The sequence below is a fragment of the Lutra lutra genome, chromosome 15 (genome assembly GCF_902655055.1).
Source record: "Lutra lutra chromosome 15, mLutLut1.2, whole genome shotgun sequence".
Taxonomy (NCBI): Eukaryota; Metazoa; Chordata; class Mammalia; order Carnivora; family Mustelidae; genus Lutra; species Lutra lutra.
Genome location: NC_062292.1, coordinates 41,388,435 through 41,409,343, shown reverse-complemented (window position 1 = coordinate 41,409,343; position 20,909 = coordinate 41,388,435). Strand labels below are relative to the sequence as shown.

Here is a 20,909-nt window from a genome sequence, read left to right as displayed (position 1 = left end):
AGGAGATTGAGTGTCTCTGTGACTTGCGCAGGCAGCATGATGGATGAGCAGTGGAAAGCCCTTTTATGAAACATGCCAGGCCTGCTGCAATAGTATCCCTCCCAACAGCCCAGAATTATATTTCCCTGAAGACACACTCAATCTTGCTTTGGATTTGCATGTGGATGGCAACCCCCAGGCTCCTGCTGGGCCCTCCTGAAGGAGGTCTGTCTACAGGTGCCCCTGCAGAGGAAGAAGCAGATGAGAGTGGAGGGGGGTTTGAACCCTCTTCCCAAAAGCCTTGGCGCTTCCTAGAAATGGACAGTCCTTTAAGAGTTCTCTGACTTATGTGGGTCATACTCCCCCCACCACCACCGAACAGCCTACCAGTTTTCAGTTTGGGTACACAGTGAAGATTTATTTCCTCTCTCTCTCTCTCTCTCTTTCTCTCTCTCTCAAGTAGTGGCTAAGCCTCTGATGCTTGGCACACAGGTTCTCCTGGGCAGAGAGAATGGGTGGGCGGGTAGTTGGGGGTATCTGGAGTCACCTATCTTTCCTGTGGCTGGAAACAGCCGGGAGTCCCCCAGCACATTACCAAATACAGTAGAAAGGAGTCAGGGGACCACGCACCGATCACGACAACAGCCAGCCGGATGCAGACGTCAGATATGTGCTTGAGCCCGGCGTGCCTGGGGCTGGCCTGTTCCTGACCCGCCCCCGCCCCCCCCGCCCCCCCCCCCCGCCCTCCATGGCCCGGTCTCTGCTTTTCTGGCTCTCCTGTGGCTCTGATCAGTTTCTGCCAGCCTCTGCATTTTTGTATCTTTTTCTCATTGCGTGGCCCCCTTGTCTTTAAAAGGCTAAATGCTCTGTACTAAATTTGGTCACACAGAGCTCCAAGATTCCCTGGAATGTCCTCAAGTTTCAAACGGCTCTGACAGCGAGGCGGGACCCGCCCCCTGCGTGGGGATTGGCTTCTCCTTTCAGGGCTGGGCAGTTGTCAAGTCTTATTGGCCCCCTGCGAGACCAGCCCGGGTCCACTAGCCCGGGGCTTCCCAGCGAGCTTGCAGTTAACGCTTGGGCACCTGTGGCACTGCGGGGCAGGGCGGAAGAGCCACGTCCTCAATCAGTTGGGGGTCTGCTCCCAAGCCCACTCTGCGCATCCAGACCAGCTTGTGCCTCCCCCTCACGGCCCCCCGCCCCCAGGACCCCCCTAGCTTTCCCCCAACACTCCGCAAGAACCACAGCCCACTTTGCCAAGATGTCCAAGGTAGCCAAGTATCGCCGGCAGGTGAGTGAAGACCCTGACATCGACAGCCTGCTGTCCACCCTGTCTCCCGAGGAGATGGAGGAGCTGGAGAAGGAGCTGGACGTGGTGGACCCCGACGGGAGCATCCCCGTGGGCCTGCGGCAGAGAAACCAGACCGAGAAGCAGTCCGTGGGCACGTACAACCGGGAAGCCATGCTCAACTTCTGTGAAAAGGAGACCAAGAAGCTTATTCAGAGGGAGCTGTCCATGGACGTGAGTGAGCAATATGCGGGAGGGAAGGGGGGAGGGAAGGGGGGAGGGCGGGGAGGGCAGGGGGACCCGCACTCGTGACTGGGATGCTTCTCTCCTCGGAGGAAAAGGTCTCGTTGGCAAAAGATGGAACTGCTTCAGAACCGATTACCATCTGCTGAGCGCTCAGCGTGAACCTCTTACCCCTAATTTCTTTTATAAAGCACAAGTTGGCTCTGTTGGGAGAACTCAGCATCCCACAGTGGCAGATAGAGCTGCTGGTAGGACGGGAGCTGGAGAACGTCCTTGAAGCGTTCATTGTCAAGTTGATTCCATCCTTGTCCCCCTGCACATTCACTCTACCCGTTGTGGGGGAGAAGGCAGGGGATAGAATGATGCGTGCTGTCTCTTGGCAGTCACCCCAGAAAAGAAAGTCAGGCCTCCTTGCAGAACTGCTTGTCTTCAAGCCCTCTGGCCCCATGGGCAACTCGTGGCACATGGATGATTTGAGGAAGCTCAGGGGCACGTGAGCTTCCCAAAGCAATGGTCAGGAGTCAGGGGCAAGGGTCGGGGGTCTGTGAGGTGGGAAATGCTCTTCACCTGGTGGCTTCAGTTACCCTCGCAGGGAAGCTGGGTTTGTACTTCCTAGAGGAACATCTTGAGGGAACATCCCTTCCTTTTAGTCGTAAGTCCTTTTACAAGCCAGCAAGTCCCCTTTTCCGGGGGATAAAGATAGTTCCCGGCAGGGCTGTGCCTTGAGGAGGGGACAGTGGAAGGGCAAGGGCAAAGAGGGCCATTTTGGAAACATCTGCTGATGTCTAGGATGGGCTTAAGCAAAACCTGTTTTTGTTTTCCCAGCTTGGCCTGGAGGGGTTCTTTGTTTGCCATGTGTTTGAGTTTTCTTGGGACAAACTAGACTAGCCTCCACCTGAGTGTGACTCATAGAGCCCCTCATCTGCTGTAGAGAGGCGTTCGTGGGGAAACTGTCTTCTCTCTGTGAGCTGGTTCTTACTGGCCACGTCTCTTGTCCTTGTGGATTCTTACATGAGAAAGTTCAGTCTCAGTTCTTGTTTTACTTCTATGGAAACCAAGACCCAGAGGTTCACATGATATGTTCATTCTCCCAAAGGGAATGAGAAAGGCAACAGTATCTCCCGGAACTTCTGTGACATGTCTGGCTGGGTAGGAGTTTGTGCCGGACACTAGTCACAGAGCACGTTTGCGGACAGAGCCCTGGCTCCTTGAGTGTAGGGATGGGGGAGGGAGGGATGAGGGAAAATGAGATAGGGGAACTGGACCTCTCTCTCTGTCCCTACCACCTTGGGCCCATGTTTAAGGCTTCACTAAGAAGCTAGGAGCGAGGGGAGTCAGAAGGCTCAGAAATTCATTACCCTGTGGACAAGGGGATTATATTTGATGCTTGCCACTCAGATAATGATGAACAAATACTAGAACATTCATGGAAAGGATGAGAGGATATAGGGGACTACCTGTGAGGGCCTGGTACTTCAAGACAGCTATCGGGGCATGTAGGGAAAGCCAGGCAGCACACCCAAGGCTTTGGCCTCTCTGTAAATCCCCCACTTGGACCCCTGACTTCCACTCTGGAGCCCGACCCTCCTCTTCCCTCCCTCCTAGTCCCCAGACTCTGTGCCCAGTGGCTTCTGGTATACAGAAAGATACTCCTGAGGCTAAAGTCAAATGCAGAACATTCTTAATCCCAAAGCAGGATGCTTAGGCTATGGAGAGTGTGAGGGGCTCTCGGGCTCCTGGAAATTGCATTTGCAAAAGGCTTTTTTTCCTTTTGCAAATGCAATTTGCTGAAAGCCTGGCGAACCTCACCTCCCCAGCCCCACCTCCCTCGCCCCTGCCAGTGGTACCCTTGTTTCTGCAAACAGAGTCCGAGTCAAGGAATGGAGGGTGGTGTGTGTGTGTGTGTGTGTGTGTGTGTGTGTGTGTGTATCTTCAGTATGGGAAGATGGCTTCGGGTCCATTTTTCCCTTGGAGGGAGAGGCTGTCTCCATTCTTCCTCATCCAGTCCAAAGGCTTGTGTCACCAGAGTGGCTGAGTGGAGTTCTGGGTGCATCATGAGCCATGAGCAGAAGTCATCTCTGTAAGTCGGGATGAATGGCAATGAACCCGAGCAAGTGACTTCTTCAGCACCATTAGCAAGCTAATAAGTGCGGGCTTAAGAACTTGGATTTAGGTGCCAGAAAAGCCTGGTTTGAGTACCAACCTCTCTTCCTAAGAGCATAACTAAGTAACTTACAAGTTATCCAGTCCGCAGCCCTCCCCTCAGCTACACAGTATCCAGCCTGCAGGATTGTTGTAAGAACTGAGAGGACAATGGTGGAAAGCACTTAGCACAGAGCTTGGCGTATAATAAGTGTGTGATAAATGACAGCTATGCAATTATTAATTCACTGATGTCTACCCCTGCCCAGCCCCTCCCTTCCGTTAAAGCCAAGTCGGACTGCTCAGCTAGGGGCCAAAGTAAGCAATAAACAAGCAAGTCCCAGGTGGGTGCTCGGGCTGGGGGGCCTTGGACGGCGCAGACACAGAGCGGCTCCCGGTTGGGCTCCAGGCTGCTGGACTGACTGTAGCTCTCCCTGCTAGTGGCCTTTGCTCCCGTAAGGAACTGACTGGAAGTTAGTCAAAATAGAGTAACTTGCCTCTAGGAAGTGCAGCAAAGTGAGCATTTACTTACTGAGGATCTTCAACAGGCGAAGCATCTTCACCTTTTCCTTTATTTAAGCCTCGCACTTCTTGGGAGATAGGTACGTTCATCCTCATGATACAGATCAGAAAATTGAGGCTCAGAGAAGCTGAGTAACGGCCCTAAGTTCACACAGCAACAAGTACCCAGCCGTGCTTCCTTCTCTCTCCCTCACCCGGGTACAAAAAAGGGCAATCATGCCAGCCCCTGTCCTGAGGAATTTATCATCTAATTAGGATCACAACACACACATACAGAACCCCACAGCGGCGTGACAGGGCTTAGACTACCAATTCACATGGTGTTGTGGGAGCCCAGGGTCTCGTCTGGCTGAATGCTCATCCCTGCCCCCAGGACTGGGAACATAAACAGTAAAACCAAGTGTGGCCTCCCGATTCAAAGTGTTAGAACCGAGTGTGGGTTAGGGAAGTAAATCCTGCCTAGATATTGGATGGCATTAGGAATTTTTGTTAATTCCTTTTAGATGGGATAATGGTATTATGGATACACTTTTTATTTTTTATTTTTATTTTTTTAAGATTTATTTATTTATTTATTTGACAGATAGATCACAAGTAGGCAGAGAAGGAGGCAGAGAGAGAGAGGGGGAAGCAAGCTTCACGCTGAAGAGAGAGCCCAATGTAGGGCTCGATCCCAGGACCCTGAGATCATGACCTGAGCCGAAGGCAGCAGCTTAACCCACTGAGCCACCCAGGCGCCCCAGGATCTTTGCCTTTTAAAGACACAAATCCTGAAATATTTATAGGAAAAACTGATAGGATTAGGGCATTTGCTTTAAAGTAATGTGGGCAAGGGGAGTGGGTAGGGGTGGGGTGAACTGATATTGCCCATCAGTTAGTTGATAACGTTGGATGCTGGGTGACGGGTCCACATGCCTGCCCATTACACGGCTCTCTCTACTTTCATATGCTGGACATTTTCCGTAACAAAAGGTTGGTTTGTTTTTTTTTTAGACAGACACTGAGAGTGGAAGCCTGGCCCAGTTTGGGTCTTAAGTTTTGGTGTCTCCAGGGGAAGAGGAGGCCCAAGATTCATACTCCGACTATACTGTTGGGTGGGTGTAGACTGTGGCTTCTCGGGTGGTGTCTCAGGCAGGCTTCTCCTTCAGTGGATAGACTACTCCAGGGCTGTCCTGGGTTGGTTTACTCCCTGCTTCATCAATACTCTTCTCTCTACCCCACCGCTGTGCCTCCTTCGGGTCTCAGGCACCACTTCCTCCAGGGAGTCTTCCCTGACTGCCAGGCAGGCAAGTGTCAGCGTCATGTCTGATCTGAGCACTTCGGGCCGCTCGGGACCAAAGCCATCCTGTTTTCTTATCTCTCTTCCTCACCGGCTTGTGTGATTCTGGTGGACAAGGGCTAACACTGGGCCCGGCATAGAGGTGGGCCCTCAACCTCTGTTTATTGAATGAATGTTAGGAGGGGGAGGTGGGGCTTGGCAGAGCTGACCCCTGGCTTGCCTCCCTCCCTTTAAAAGGACAGACCTCTCAGCCTGTGCGTTCTCCCCTAGTCCTTCTGGGGGGCTCGCCTTCTGTCCAGGTGGAAGACAAAACCCCTGGGCAGGTGTGTGGCCAAGAGCTCAGGGAAACCCGTGTGCTTGGCTCAGGTTTCAGGAACCTGATCCCAGCAGGTCAACTCATGTGTTCTCTTTCCTTCCCAAGTGGGAAAGAAAATCTCCAGCCTGCCTCCCCTGTCCTTCTCCCTGTCGTTACCAGGGAATGGGGATTAGCACCTGCACCCAGCCAGGAGCAGAGGCAGCTGAACTGGGGGGTGGAGGAAGCTCTTTCAGGTTCTTCCTTGAGAAGCTAACCAGAAGCACCCCACTAGCCAGTCGCCCAGCCTTCCGACCTTCCCGGCGGATCTCTGGCTCACACAGCCTAGCGGTTCCCCTCCCCTACCAGGCCCAGTTCATGGCCCAGTGTCCATGGCTTCTCTATAGGGATGGGGATGCCAGGAAGGCCGGAGGCCGGCAGCACAACCCTCAGATTGCCCTTTGCAGAGGGCTGAGCCCTATCAAGACTGCCCTGGGCAGCACGGCTCAACGATTAAGGAGATTAACCCTGACTGGTACACACCCAAAATAGCCCTGGGGTGGAGAGGGCAGAAGAGGTGAAGGGGGCCTGTGGACCTGGGGAGGCGACCACAGGCACCCAGGGAGGGTTAGACAAGTTGAAATCTCTCTCCCTGGAGTCTGAAAGGTGTCTCCTTCCAGTTTGAAAAAGTAGTTACTCAATTTCTGAGACTGGGTGGTAGGACCCCCAGGTGTTTGTTTTCATTGTTGTTCCTACTCATAGTTGATACATTTTCTTCTTCATGTATAGACTCTCTGATTGATGGATTTTAAGCTGTAAAGCCCCAGCACCTGGTCCACACACAGTCTCCCCACCCCTGTTGCTCACCTTTTCTCAGCAGGACCGCAGAGAGAAGAGCTTGGGAGGATAGGACACGTGGCAGGAGGGAGGCAGGCCAGGCAGGATGGAGGAGGAGATGTAAACATGAAACATGAGCGGAGAGATGCAGATGGTCACGGGAGGGGGATGAGCCCCACTGACCAAGGGCATCCGATAGTCTGGGGGCTTTGGGTCCCCACATCGAGGAAGGAAGAGGCAGATGTGAGCAGACACCCAGAGTGGAGACAAAATCCTCATGTAACCTGGCTACCCTCCCTTGGCCTCTCTTTCTCCCCCAAGAGACTCTGGAGTACCTGTAGGGGACCGTGTCAGCCTACCAGAGCTGGCTCATGGCACGCAAAGCCCAGGTGAAGTGCACTGGGAGACCTATAGAAGACAGAGGGGTCAAGGGCGCTGTCCTTGGAGATCCAGTCCGCCCGCATGAAGTCTATACACACACACACACACACACACACACACACACACACTGCAGTCACTGCAACAAAGCACAATGACTGGGGGGGGGGGGAGAAGTTGATATTCCTCTCTCTGCCAAGTTGGATAAACAAGAATATCCTGGATGTACTACACAGTCCTTTCCAGATCAGGCTGTGCTTTCTTGTTTATTGGATCTCTTTTGGCATAACCAGCAAGGAAAGAAGGAGTTTCAGAGCCTCATTTCCCCTAAAGGGCCCCCTTAGCCCGGGGCAGTGTGGGGAATAGAAAGCCGATGGGGGTTTGGAACCAGATGGGACCAGGTGTGATTCTGCTTCCGCCCCACACACCCCCACCATCACTCATGACCTGAGGAAGAGCCTCAACTTTCCTGAGTACCTTCTAGGCTCAGAGGTGTTATTAATGCTATTTCATTAACATGTAGCTGTTGGAGGCCCATTGCTTTACTGTCAAGAGGGAGGATGATATCAGTCTGGAAGGGTTATCGTGAGGATTAAATTGGCTAAGGCACCGAAAGTGTCTGGTGGGTGAGCTGGTGAGCGACTTCTCCTCCCCTAAATTCCTCAGACTTTATACCCATGTGTGCCAAATCAACCTTTGTTTTGTTAATCTCTCATGAGATTAAAAGACAAACTGTCAGCAGGAGGGAGGGAAGGGCAGAAAGGGAGAACTGGAGGCAGAGAGGCAAGGAGCTAGCTTAAGGAAAAAGGCAAGCTTACTTAACGACTTCCTGCCTGGCCCCCTTCTCTCCAGGTCTTTGAGCCTAATTTATTTTATGCCCCAGGCTCAAGGGCCTGCACTGGGTGGCTGGGTTGGAAACAGGGCAGACGCAGGGTAAATGGGCACTGGTGGGAAAGGCTGGGGACTAGTGAATTCTTGTCTGCAACTTCCGGGAGCTCAGAAAAGCCTAGGCTGTTTTGGAACAGTTTGGCTTCACTTGTGTCTGGGGTCTGCTGTTGAAACGACCAGCGGGTTTGGCAGGGGGCTGCTTAGGAGAGAATAAGGTGGGGCTGCTCCCACATACCTCTACCCCCTCACCTGCCTTCCCTCAAGGGAAGGACTCGCGGGGTGATCACATCCTCAGCCCTGACTTCCAGATCAGGTCAGCAGCCTCCCTCCTCCCCACCGATGCAAGACTGTGGAGGAACCCCCTCCCCAGGTGGAACACCTGGGGGCAGAACTTCCGTGAAGCCCTGGGTATAGGATGTATTGAGTTCCTGTTGAGCTTAGCGTCTTCAGAGTCTGGCTAGACCTGGAAGCAGGTCCTCTCTGCTGGCGGCTGGCTGTGTGGCCCAAACAAATTACTTTACCTCTCTGAGCCTGAGTTTCCCCATCTTTAAAATGGAAACAACACCTAGTCATAGGATAGTTGTGAGGTTTAAAGCAAAATAACAGGGGGGGCACCTGGGTGGCTCAGTGGGTTAAAGCCTCAGCCTTCAGCTCAGGTCATGATCCCAGGGTCCTGGGATCGAGCCCCATATCAGGCTCTCTGCTCAGCGGGAAGCCTGCTTCCCCCTCTTTCTCTCTGCCTGCCTCTCTGCCTACTTGTGATCTCTGTCTGTCAAATAAATAAATAAAATCTTTTAAAAAAATAAAGCAAAATAATATTCATAAAGCTGGGACAGAGTGCTAGGTTGGAAACTTGGTAGTGAGGGCTAAACCCTGAACTTGAGTTTCCTCTCCTGCCTTCACTGCTCTTCCCTCCACCCTTTCCAGGTCTCAGCATCCTTTTCCAAGGCAGGATTTAAGAATTCTGTTTTGTATCTACCAAGAGGGAGGATGACTCCATATAATCATTAATTCTCCAACTATTTAGGAAGTTTCTGTTATATTAGGTGCTTCTGAAGGCTGGCATAGAGTACGGAGTCAGACAGACCAGGTCCCTGCTCTTGGGGTGCTTCTAATGGGTGAGACAGAGAATACACGTTCTTCAATATACAGATCTCATAGAACATATGCACATTCCATAGAGCATATATATGGCACATACACGTAAAGGAGAAGAATGCACTTTCAGGAAAGGGTCTGTGATGATATCCTTTAGTGGTCAGGGAAGACACCGCCTAGGACCAAGGAGTCAGCCAACGGGAAGGTCTGGAGAAAGCTTTCCAAGTGGAGGGAACGGCACCTAGAAAGACTTGGGTAGGGGAGGAGGTTTAGTATGTTCAAGGAAAAGCCAGGCCAGTGTAACTGGGCCAGGGCGAGCAAGTGGTGGGGTCAGGGGCTTGGAGGAGATAAAGCCCCAGAAGTCAGCAGGATTCACATAATGCAGGACCTTACAGCTCAGCAGAGGGATTTTTGGATTTTTATTCCAAGGGTGGTGAGACGTCATTGGAGGGTTTGGAGCAAGGGAGAGATGTAATCTGATCTAGGTTTTTTTTTGGTTTGGTTTGGTTTTTTAAAGATTTTATTTATTTATTTGACAGAGATCACAAGTAGGCAGAGGGGCAGTCAGAGAGAGAGAGGAAGGGAAGCAGGCTCCCTGCTGAGCAGAGAGCCTGATGCGGGGCTGGATCCCAGGACCCTGAGACCATGACCTGAGCCGAAGGCAGAGGCCCAACCCACTGAGCCACCCAGGCACCCCCGATCTAGGTTTTTAAAAGGCTCTGTCACTCTGCCAGCTTTCAGATAGACGGTAGGAAGGCAAGCCTGGGGGAGAAGGGAGCCCCGCTAGAAAGGTGTGCAGTAGCTCAGGCAAGAGGCCTAGGATGCCTGGAGGAGAAGTGGTCAGATTCAGGAAACACCTCAAAGGTAGCACAGACAGGACTGGCTAACTCACTGGGGCAAAGAGAGGGGTGGGGGGCCCAGGCCTGCCTGAGCTCTGGGCTAGGTTTGATGCCATTTACTGAGGTAGGAAACAATGGAAGAGGAGTGGTTTGGGGGAGATCAAGAACTCTGATCTGAATGAGTTAAGTTCATGGCGCTTGGTAGATGTCGAAGAGCAAGCATTAGGTTGGCTGAACACGTACCAGTCTGGAGCTCAGTGGCGCGGTGGGGCTGAAGTCTCCATCTGGGGCCATTAGCGTCTAGATGACACTATAAACCACGAGCGTGGAAGAGGCCACGTGGGGAGGACGTGTGGATGAAGAGCTGAGGGCCAAGGACCATGCCCTCCGTTACCCCAACATTTAGGCACTGGAAGTGGAGAAGGGGCCCATGAAGGAAGGAGACTGAGAGAGGTGGGCGGGAGCTCAGAGCAGCTTCACAAAAGCAACTGGACAGGGGGCTTCTAGGAGGAGCCTCTACTATATCCGTTCTTGCTGAGAGGTCTAATAAGATGAGAACAGAGAATTGACTGTTGTAACTGGAAAGATGGAAGCCACTGAGACCTTGACAAGATGGGGGGGTCACTGCAGCGAAGCGTGGGCTCGAGAGAGACAATGGTCAGTGAGGACTAGAGATAAAGAATACAGACCAGTCTCTTCGATTTGTTCCCCCAGTTTTTTTCTAATGGGAAACAGTGAAGTAGGGTGGCCGTGGGAAGTAAATGTGGAGTTAAAGGGGGATTTTTTTTCTTTTTAAGACGGAATACAATAGCATGTTTATATGCTAGGGGGGTTGGTTCAGTAGAGCGGGGACCCTCAATGGTGCTGGAAAAGGCTGGAAAAGGGATGGAGTGCACTGGAGTGGAGGAGTTGGCCTTGGCAGCGGGCAGTCACCTTTTCTGTGGGGAGGGAAGGCAGCGGAGACCAGCAAGGAGGGAGGCAGGGTGCTAAGTGGTCAGGGAGCGATGAGGTTGGTCTGCTCTGTGGGGACGCAGGCAAGGTGCTGCTCTGGGAGGGACCCCCTGGCGGCTGGACACAGGCTGGACCGAAGCGGGGAGAAACTGACGAGGCCGTGACAGTAGTCAGAGGTTAAATGTCAGGTCACAAGAAAAATGCTCAGTGCTCCCTGGGTGGGGTAGAGAAAACACCGAAACACTTCCAGATCTGACATCTGGCACGTGACCATTCAACAGACAGCAGCCAGCTCCAGAGCGGCCTGAAAATCCAGCAGATTTTCACCTCCAATGCCTCCACCTTCTGTCCCCAAGGCCACCCGTGCCCAAGGAGAAGGAAGGAGCACACGGGTCCCTTCCCAGCACACAGCTGACAGCCCTGGGTTTGCAAGGCAAGCCGGGGTGGGGGGGGAGGGTCTGGGGCTCACTCCCGGCTTGACTGTCTCCTAGCTACGTGGCCTCAGACAAGCACTGAACTTGTCTAAGCTTTACTTTCTTTTCATTGTATTCTTTAATGGCTTTTCTGTGTCTCATTTTATATTTGACAATAGCGGATTTTTTCTAACACTTTGTTTTTATTGAAATATAAAACACATATAGAAAAGTATCCAAAACACAAATGTAGAGTGTCATGAATTCTCACAAAGGCAATAAGAAGGAGAACATAGCTGGCCCTGCGGGACCCCCACCCACCCTTTGCTTCCTCTCTGGCTCTACCCTCTTCCTCCCTGCCATAGGAACCTCTATCCTGACTCTCCAATCTCATAGGTTAGTCTTGCCGGTTTTTAATTTTATCTATATACACACACACATATATATGTATATATTTATAAAAATTTACATTACATATATAACATCCATACACGTATATAATCATACAGTAGGTGTTCTTTTGTATTCTGCTTTAAAAAAAAAAATAAGATTTTGGGCGCCTGGGTGGCTCAGTTGGTTGGGCGACTGCCTTCGGCTCAGGTCATGATCCCGGACTTCTGGGATCGAGTCCCGCATCAGGCTCCCAGCTCTTTGGGGGAGTCTGCTTCTCCCTCTGACCTTCTTCTCTCTCATGCTCTCTCTCACTCATTCTCTCTCAAATGAATAAATAAAATCTTTTAAAAAAAATAAGATTTTAATTATTTGACAGAGAGATATTGAGAGAGAGTGTGAGTGGGGGGAGTGGCAGGCAGAGGAAGAGGGAGAAGCAGGCTCCCTGCTGAGCAGAGAGCCCCATGTGGGACTTGATCCCAGCTCCCTGAGATCATGACCTGAGCTGAAGGCAGACGCTTAACCGTCTGAGCCACCCAGGCTCCCCCGTATTCTGCTTCTTTTTTCTTTTCTTTTTTTTTTTTTTAAGATTTTATTTATTTATTTGACAGAGAGAGATAGATCACAAGCAGGCAGAGAGGCAGGCTTCTGGGGAGGGGGAAGCAGGCTCCCTGCCGAGCAGAGAGCCCGATGCGGGGCTTGATCCCAGGACCCTGAGATCATAATGCGAGCCAAAGGCAAATGCTTATCCTGCTGAGCCACCCACGCACCTGTATTCTGCTTCTTTCAAGGAGCATTATGTTAGTGACATTGTGTTGTCTGCAGCCTTTTTCCCGATCTCACTGCTGTAGAGTATTCCCATGTGTGTTTCATTGTATGGACGTGCATCATCTGTGTATTCATTTCACTGTTAATGGACATTTAGGTTGTTTTATGGTTTGGGGCTATTACAAACAATGCTCCTGTGAACTTTTTTGTACATCTTTTGAGGGCACTTATGACTTCATTTGTGCTGGATATATACCTAGGTGTAGAATTGCTGGGTCATAGAAAAAATGCCCAGTGAAATTTTAATCTCCTCACCTGTAAATAACAATGATGCTACCTCATCTGAAGAGCATGAAAGTTTGAGGAAGTGAATGACAGTGATTTGCAAACAGTGGGCACTTAATAAAGTGGGAGCCACCATCATGTTTTCTAACGGCGTCCATCTTTGAGAGCAACTGGAGTGTTGTCGAGTCCTTTGGCCACGTCCTGCCTGCTGTTTCTTGAACCCTACTATTACGATTTGCATTCGGGGTCTCTGGGTGCCTCAGTGGGTGAAGCATCTGACTTCAGCTCAGGTCATGATCCCCGGGTCCTGGGATAGGGCCCCACACCTGCTCCCTGCTCAGCGGGGAGCCCTTCTCTCCAGGCTATGCCCCCCACCCACTTTTCTCTCCTGTCTCCACAGGGACCTTTGCTCCTTCAATCATCTGTTTTCTCTCAACCTCTCTCTCTCTCTCTCTCTGTCGCTCCCCTCCAACATTCCTTCCCACGGGCTCTTTCTCTCCAGTTCCCTGGCTTTTCTCTCCTTTCCTTCACAGCCAAGCTGTAAGAAATCGTATCTACACTCACTCTCACACGCCCCACCCCTGCGCTGACCTCAGTCCTGGTAAGGTCTCCACAGGCCTCCTTGTTGCTCACCCAGGGGATGCTTTCTTAGTCCTTACCCTGTTTGTTTACTCTGTGGTATTCCACTACTCTCTCCTTCTCAAAATACTTCCCTTGGGGCCAAGACACACCATGCTCGCACACCTGGCTTCCTTTTTCTCTCTCTAGCTGTTCCTTCCTTGTCTCCTCTGAGAGCAGCCTTTCCTTCGAACGCCTCGCTATTATTTCCAGGGCCCTGCCCTCCTGAGGCCGTCTCCGTGGGTACCCTCAGCCAACCCCACGGGTTCAGCTACCACCCAGGTGCTCTGTCTCGATCTCTGGCCTAGATCTCTATTTTGAGTTCTAGATCATTCACTTGCTTCTTGGACTCCTCAAATGTCTCAGATTCAACTAGTCTAAAAATAAATTAATCATAGTCACCTCACCCCACCTCGCAGCCTGCCTTTCCTCCTGCACTCTACAGTGGGGTAGAACTAGGTAGACCTAGGCACACCAGGTCAGAACTCTGGGGCCTCTCAGTGTTCTCAAACTCTCCCAGTGACAGAACCCTATTGCTTCTACCTGGGCCACCTCCCTCGCCTCCAGTCCTCCTCTCTGTGGCGCTTCTGCTTTCCCCCGTATCACTTATCAGCCGTAAGAATGGCGTGACCTCCCAAGGGAGCTCCCTGTCTCTCTTCTCCCCCCATTGCAATCCATCCTCCCCGCAGCTGACAGTGTCTTATTATAAAATAGAATCATGATCTTGACACTCTCCTGCGTAAAAGCTTTCAAGTTGCTTAACATAGCTTCCATGATCAAATTCACACGCCTTGGTGTGGCTTAGGAGGCCCCTGGCAGCCCAACGCCTCTCTATCTCTGTAGCTACTAATATTCTTCTCCTTGACTTTTACCCTTTGCTACAGTTAAACTTGACCACTGGTTCTCCAACGGTGCCACGCTTTGTCTTGCTTCCTCTGTGCCTTTGCACCAGCCGTCGCCTCTCACTGGGATGCTGGCCCCACCCTGGGCCTACTAACCTGGATTCTTTCAAGGCTCTGCTCAGGTGACACCTTTCTACTTCCCCCAATCCCTCCAGCCTGGGCTGTGTGCTCCACCCCTGCAGTCACAAAGCACCCTCTGTGTGCTGTTCCTGTCACTTTGGGGAACACACATACCCCAACACCTTTGTTTCAGCACTTGTCTGTTTCTCTGCCTTCTTTTTTTTTTTTTTTAAGATTTTATTTGTTTATTTGACAGAGAGAGAGATCACAAGTAGGCAGAGAGGCAGGCAGAGAGAGAGAGGGAAGCAGGCTCCGTGCTGAGCAGAGAGCGCGATGCGGGGCTCGATCCCAGGACCCTGGGATCATGACCTGAGCCAAAGGCAGAGGCTTAACCCACTGAGCCACCCAGGTGCCCCCTTCCCCGACTTCTTAAGAGCAAGGCCTGACTCTTACTCGTCTCTATGTCCCCAGCAGTGAGCACGTTGCCTGGCTGCACGAACGAGGGGCAAATGGTTTGCAAATTCCATTCTTGTCACACCTGATTGAATCTGCAGGAGTTAGGAATTCATCTAGGAATTCATCATTCATCTGAGACAATTTGAAAATACGGTGTTGGGGGTGCCTGGCTGGCTTGGTTGGTAGAACATACAACTCTCGATTTTGGGTCATGAGTTCAAGCCCCATGTTGGGTGTAGAGCTTACTTTAAAAAAATAATAATAATAATAAAAAGAAAATATGATTTTTATGTCCAAATCATCAAATGAAAAGCAATTTGGCAGGGATTCTTTTTTCCCAGTTTCTGTAAACAAGCAATTAAATCAGTCCAAAAGTTTACACTCTGGAATCTGAGTTGTTGGGATGGGTCATTGCCATATTTTCCTTTTAGTGTGTTCTGGACAGAACGAGCCTCAAGGCCTCATTTTTAACTTTTTCCATTTTTTTTTTCCTTTCTTGCTCTTCTCGTTCCCAGCTCTCTAGGGATCTGAGATTATAGGCTGACATTTTTAGCTTGACCCAATCAAGTTTGCCCATGATCTCTGGGGCCACAGATATACCCTACAGAGGACAGTAGACTTGGTCTGCGTACAGCTAGCCTAGGCTGGCAGCTCCCATTATCTGAGTGCTTCCCTAGACTATCTGGGGAAGTTCAACCTCTTTGCCTCTAGATCTAGAAAAAGGTAATATGGCTTCTCTAGAGAACTTGCTATAAGCAGATTATCTCTTTGGATCCCACACATGTCTTGGGATTCATAGAGTCTGCCCTTTTGGGAGGCCCAATGTTTGGATATGTGGATATGATGACCCTGGATATATTAGTTCCATGGCCATGTAGACGCAGCCTTCCCCTACTGAAGCCAGAACTGCAAGGCTGGACCAGAGGTGGAACAGACCTGGGACTGGGTCCTTGTAGACAAACAATCGGCTTTTCTCAGCCAGGGTTTGTTTTTGTTTTTAATTAATTTATTTTTAAAAAAGAATTTGTTTATTTATTTGACAGAGAGAGATCATAAGTAGGCAGAGAGGCAGGCAGAAAAAGAGAGGAGGAAGCAGGCTCCAGAGAGCCAGATGTGGGACTTGATCCCAGGACCCTGGAATCATGACCTGAGCTGAAGGTAGAGGCTTAACCCACTGAGCCACCCAGGCGCCCTGCATAGAGTTGCTATTTCTAGATGACTTTCTTCAAAAAATAACTTATACAAAACTTATACAAAAAATAATGGGTTTCCCCCACTATCAGAAAGCAGGGCTTTCCTATGAAAACTTTGGCAAGCAGAAATGGCATAAAACAAAGACGAATTTATATGGGCAATTTTTTGAGTATTCCCAGACCCCCAAAATAACCTTTCTTAGGCTTTTCTGATACCCCAAGACACATCTGTGCTATTGAATGCACAGAATAAATGGGGATATAGCGCCGATGCTCACAGACACTGTTCAAGGCTCTGGCGGTTGGACGCTGAGGGGCTGAGTGTAGTTGGGGTGAGGGAAGGAGCTTCGGGGACTGCAGGGGGCCCCTCCTCTTGCTGCCACTCGGGGTGCGCTCTTCTTCTGTGAGGGCTCCCACAAAACCAACGCTGAGCATTATTTTTGCTTTTCCCCTTTTTTTTGGTAGAAGCAGAAATCCAGTTCAGATTTCTTTTAGTGAAAACAGTCGTCCCGTCGGTCCTGTGAAAGCAAAGTTGCGCCAATGCACCCTTTCGTGAAGGGAGGGGTACCTGTATAATGTACTAAGACTCTTTATAGAAAATATACAAAACATAGGGAAAAAATAACCAATAATTCTGTTTCATTAATTCTGTTTCATAGTAGGCACTGGCTGTTTTGGGGGGTGTATGCATCTGTGTGTACTTTTCCTTTTGTGGTTGAGGTCACTGTGTACACTTACACACAGGCACATAAATTGTGTTTGGCTTTTTTATTTTTTCCTAGTGTAGACATTTTCCCACATCCCTAAAAATTCTTCCTAAACACCATTTTCAGTGGATGTTAGCACAGTCCATCGTATGGCCGGGTTGAGCCACATGTCTATATTTGGACATTTATTTACATGGTTTCTAATAAATATATTTTCCAAGGGCCCAAACAGATCCCCAGAGCACAGGCTCCTTCCTTTGGCCCTTGGCCCCCATGGTGTCTGTCGCCAGCCAAACAGGATGATATATAGAACCGTTCACACACTGTCCCTCAGCCGAAACTCACAGACAGCTGGGGAAACAAAACTCAGAAAGGAGAGGAGAGACTCCCTGGATGCCGGAAAGGAGGACACCGATGGTCACTCCCAGGACATACTCCACAGCCTGGGCGAACATGAGGCTACACACACTGTTTTCTAGAGGGTCAAGTTCCTGATGTTGGGATATCTGCTGAATGGGGCAAACCTCCAGGTTCTCCTCACTGTGGCTCCCAGGAATGGATCCGTTCCTATGCACTGTGTGCCTGGCTTCCTTTTGTCTTGGAACGAAGGAATTGTTACCACTTAAAAAGAGAATCAAGCCTTGAGCCTTGGAAAATTCCAGATATAGGGAAGATGTCAAGGAGGGAAGTACAGTGAGTCCCTCCTCCTGCTTCTGGGGGAACCTGCCCCAAAGCCGCTCGAAAGTACCATAGCTAAAACCTAGTACCTGGTCATGAGACAGTCACTTTCCCTTCCCAGAAGAAATCAAAGAGTCTCGTACACCAAGTAGCCTGTAGGTAGGCACTCAGCTGTTTCCATCCACACTATCTCACTTCATCCCACCCCCAGCCTCTTTAAAGTAGGCTTTGACCTGTCTGACAGATGAAGAAATTAAGACTTAAAGAGGTTTCCCAGCTGGCGACTGAGGAAGGTCATGAACTTTCTTCTAATTTTAGGTTGCAACAAACTGCGTAACTTAGAGGGAAAAAAAAAAATCTGTGTTTTGGGCTTTCCTTTTGAACCTCCACTTGAATAGGAGATGCATTTATTCCCTCCACATTGATGAAACACGTCCCATGCGCCCCTTGCCAGGATAGGTTCAGTCCCGGTGGCCGTCTTGGCGGCAGCTTTCTTGCTACTCTGTTTCATACTGCAAACACGGCCAGCAGAGCTTCCCTGCCCTCAGGGAGACCTCAGGGAAGGCGGTCAGGAAGCACTCCTGGCTGTTCTGGGGTGATTCCTTCTCCTGCTGCAGGACCCTTGTTCTCCGGTTTCCTTCACCCTTCTGCCCAGTGCAGAACCTTCCTTGAGGTTCTTCTCCCCAAGCCTGACCATGGAAGAGGCTGTGGTCTTCCCGGCTTGCCTCTTCCTAATGACTCTGGTGCCAGTCACACAAACCCTTTACTATTTAAGTTTTTTTTAAATTGCTCATCATAGGGGTGCCTGGGTGGCTCAGTGGGTTAAAGCCTCTGCCTTCGCTCGGGTCATGATCCCAGGGACCTGGGATCGAGACCCACATCGGGCTCTCTGCTCAGCAGGGAGCCTGCTTCCTCCTCTCTCTGCCTACTTGTGATCTCTGTCAAATACATAAATAAAATCTTTTTAAAAAATTGCTCATCATACATGCAAATATGCAGAGGTAAATACAACTGGCCAAATGAGAAGTGACAACTATTCTAGATCTGACCTGTCCAATAGGGTACCATTTGCTACGTGTGGCTCTCAAGCACTCGAACGGGGACCAGTCCGAATTGGGGTGTGCTGGACGTGTAAAATGCACATCAGAGTTTAGAGTTAGCAAGAAGGAAAGAATGTAAAATCTTATAAATAATTTTATATTAATTATGTGTTGAAAAGATATTTTGTATGTCTTCAAAACTTTGAAGTTAGTTTCACTTGTTTCTTTTTACTTTAGAACGTTTAAAATTGCATATACAGCTCACGTTATATTTCCACTGGATAGTGCTGGTCTGCAATGTAGTGTGTCTGGCGCATAGGTTTTGGGGGACTTTTTTGTTTTTCTTTTTGTACTTTCAATTCTTTATTTAATCGTTATCCTTTAGAAAGTAAAGCAAGAGAAGATAAGCATAATATGTAAAATAAGATTTTGTTTAGTATAACTCTTCTATCATTCATTGTACAATTGAGACCAAAATCTCCCTTCATTATCTTTAAGTTGTTTATATTAAGATATAATTCACATGCCACAAAATTGACCCTTTTATTTTTTTAATATTTATTTATTTTTAAAAGATTTTATTTATTTGACAGGGAGATAGCAAGAGGGGGAACACAAGCAGGAGTGGGGAGGGAGGAGCAGGCTTCCCGCTGAGCAAAACGCCTGATCCAGGGCTCTATCTCAGGACCCCGGGACCATGACCCAAGTGAAGGCAGAGGCCCAATGACTGAGCCACCCAGGTGCCCCAGATTCACTCTTTTAAAGTGTGCAGTTCAGGGGCTCCTGGCTGCTTCAGTCAGTGGAGCACGCGACTCTTGATCTCAGGGTCGTGAGTTCGAGCCCCACATTGGGTGTAGAGATTACTTAAAAATAAAATCTTAGGGGCGCCTGGGTGACTCAGTCAGTTAAGCGTCCGACTCTTGGTTCCGGCTCAGGTCATGATCTCATGGATCCGGAGATCGAGCCCCATAACGGGCCTGCACTCAGCAGGATGTCGGCTTGAGATTCTCTCTCTCTCTCTCTCTCTCCCCCTCTGTCCCTCCCCTCTGCACTCACTTTTTCAAAAATAAATAAATAAATCTTTAAAAAATTGCTCAAATAAAATCTTAAAAAATAATAACAATGAGGTGTGCCATTCAGTAGTTTTTTAGTGTATTCACTAAATCGTGCAATCAACACCACCACTTAATCCCAAAACATTTTCATCACCCCAAAAAGGAAACTCCATACAGGTTAGCAATTACTTCCAGTTCCTCTCCCCCTTCCCTAGGCTCTGCAACCTTGAATCCACTTTCTGTCTCTATGGTTTTCTTATTCTGGATGTTTCACAGATAGAGAGTCACGCAATATGTGGTCTTTGGGGTCTGTCTTCTTTCATATGCTATCTTTTTTTTTTTAAGATTTTATTTACTTATCTGACAGACAGAGATCACAGGTAGGCAGAGAGGCAAGCAGAGAGAGAGGAGGAAGCAGGCTCCCCGCTGAGCAGAGAGCCCAATGCGGGGCTCGATCCCAGGACCCTGGGATCATGACCTGAGCCGAAGGCAGCGGCTTAACCCACTGAGCCACCCAGGCGCCCCGGTAGCATTCTTTCTTATGGTTGAATAACATTCCTTTGTAGAGATCACATTTTGGTGACCCACTCAGCAGTTGATGGATTGTGAGTTGTTTCCACGTTTGGCTATTGTGAATAATGTTGCTGTGAACATTCATGTGTAAGTTTTGTGTAGACCCATGTGTATAGTTCTCTTGGGTATAGACATAGGTGTGAATTTCCTGGCTTGTATGAAAACTCTATATTTAACTTTTTGAGGAACTGCCACAATGTTTTTCAATATTGCTACACCATTTTGCATTCCCACCAGCAATATATGAGAGTTCCATTTTCTCCATATCCTCTCTAACATGTATTATTTTTTTAAAGATTTTATTTATTTATTTTATTTATTTGACAGACAGAAATCACAAGTAGGCAGAGAGAGAGGGAGAAGCAGGCTCCCTGCTGAGCAGAGAGCCCGATGAGGGGCTGGATCCCAGGACCCTGAGATCATGACCTGAGCCGAAGGGAGAGGCTTAACCCACTGAGCCACCCAGGCACCCCTCTAACATGTATTATTGTCTTTCTTTTTATAATAGCCAGCCTAGTTGGTATGAAGTGTCTCTCATTATGGTTTTGCTAACCTCAAAAGATAAGATATTTATTTTATTAAATAATGTGGCCGTCTCCCCCGCTCTTATTTTTTAAATCCCTTTCCTTTTCTTGATGGTTTTTGTTGTTACTTACACACCAGTGACTTCCCAACCCACAGCTCAAACTCAGATCTCTTTCCTGAGCTAAAGATGATTATTAAGGCCAACTTGTTAGCCATTTAAGTTCTGTCATGGCCCAAACAATTCATTGTCTCAATTCCCATCCTCACCTTCCATGGTCCTTGTTAAGCATCACCGTCCATCGGGTTGACCAAACTGGGAGTCTCGACAACCATCTTCCACTCTTCCTGCCATTCCTCACTTCACTGAATCATGTCCAGAAGTGTCTAGAGAATTCATCTCCTCTTCCTGGTGCTCACTGCTCAGCCTCGGTCCAGGATCTCACTATTTCTTGCCTGCACTTTTGTGTTTGTTTCCTACCTGGACTCTTTCCCTCCAGTTCCTCCCAGCCTCAA

General features: G+C 49.4%; 1 protein-coding gene across 1 annotated transcript in view; it reads left to right on the top strand.

Annotated features, from left to right (window-relative positions):
* The first annotated feature begins 967 nt into the window (after positions 1-967).
* Positions 968-20,909, top strand: part of LMOD1 (leiomodin 1) — a 40,527-nt gene continuing 20,585 nt past the window's right edge. Inside the window, exon 1 of the mRNA XM_047703691.1 lies at positions 968-1,498. Coding sequence (XP_047559647.1) covers positions 1,238-1,498 — 261 coding nt within the window. The 5' untranslated portion in view covers positions 968-1,237. The remainder of the gene's footprint in view (positions 1,499-20,909) is intronic.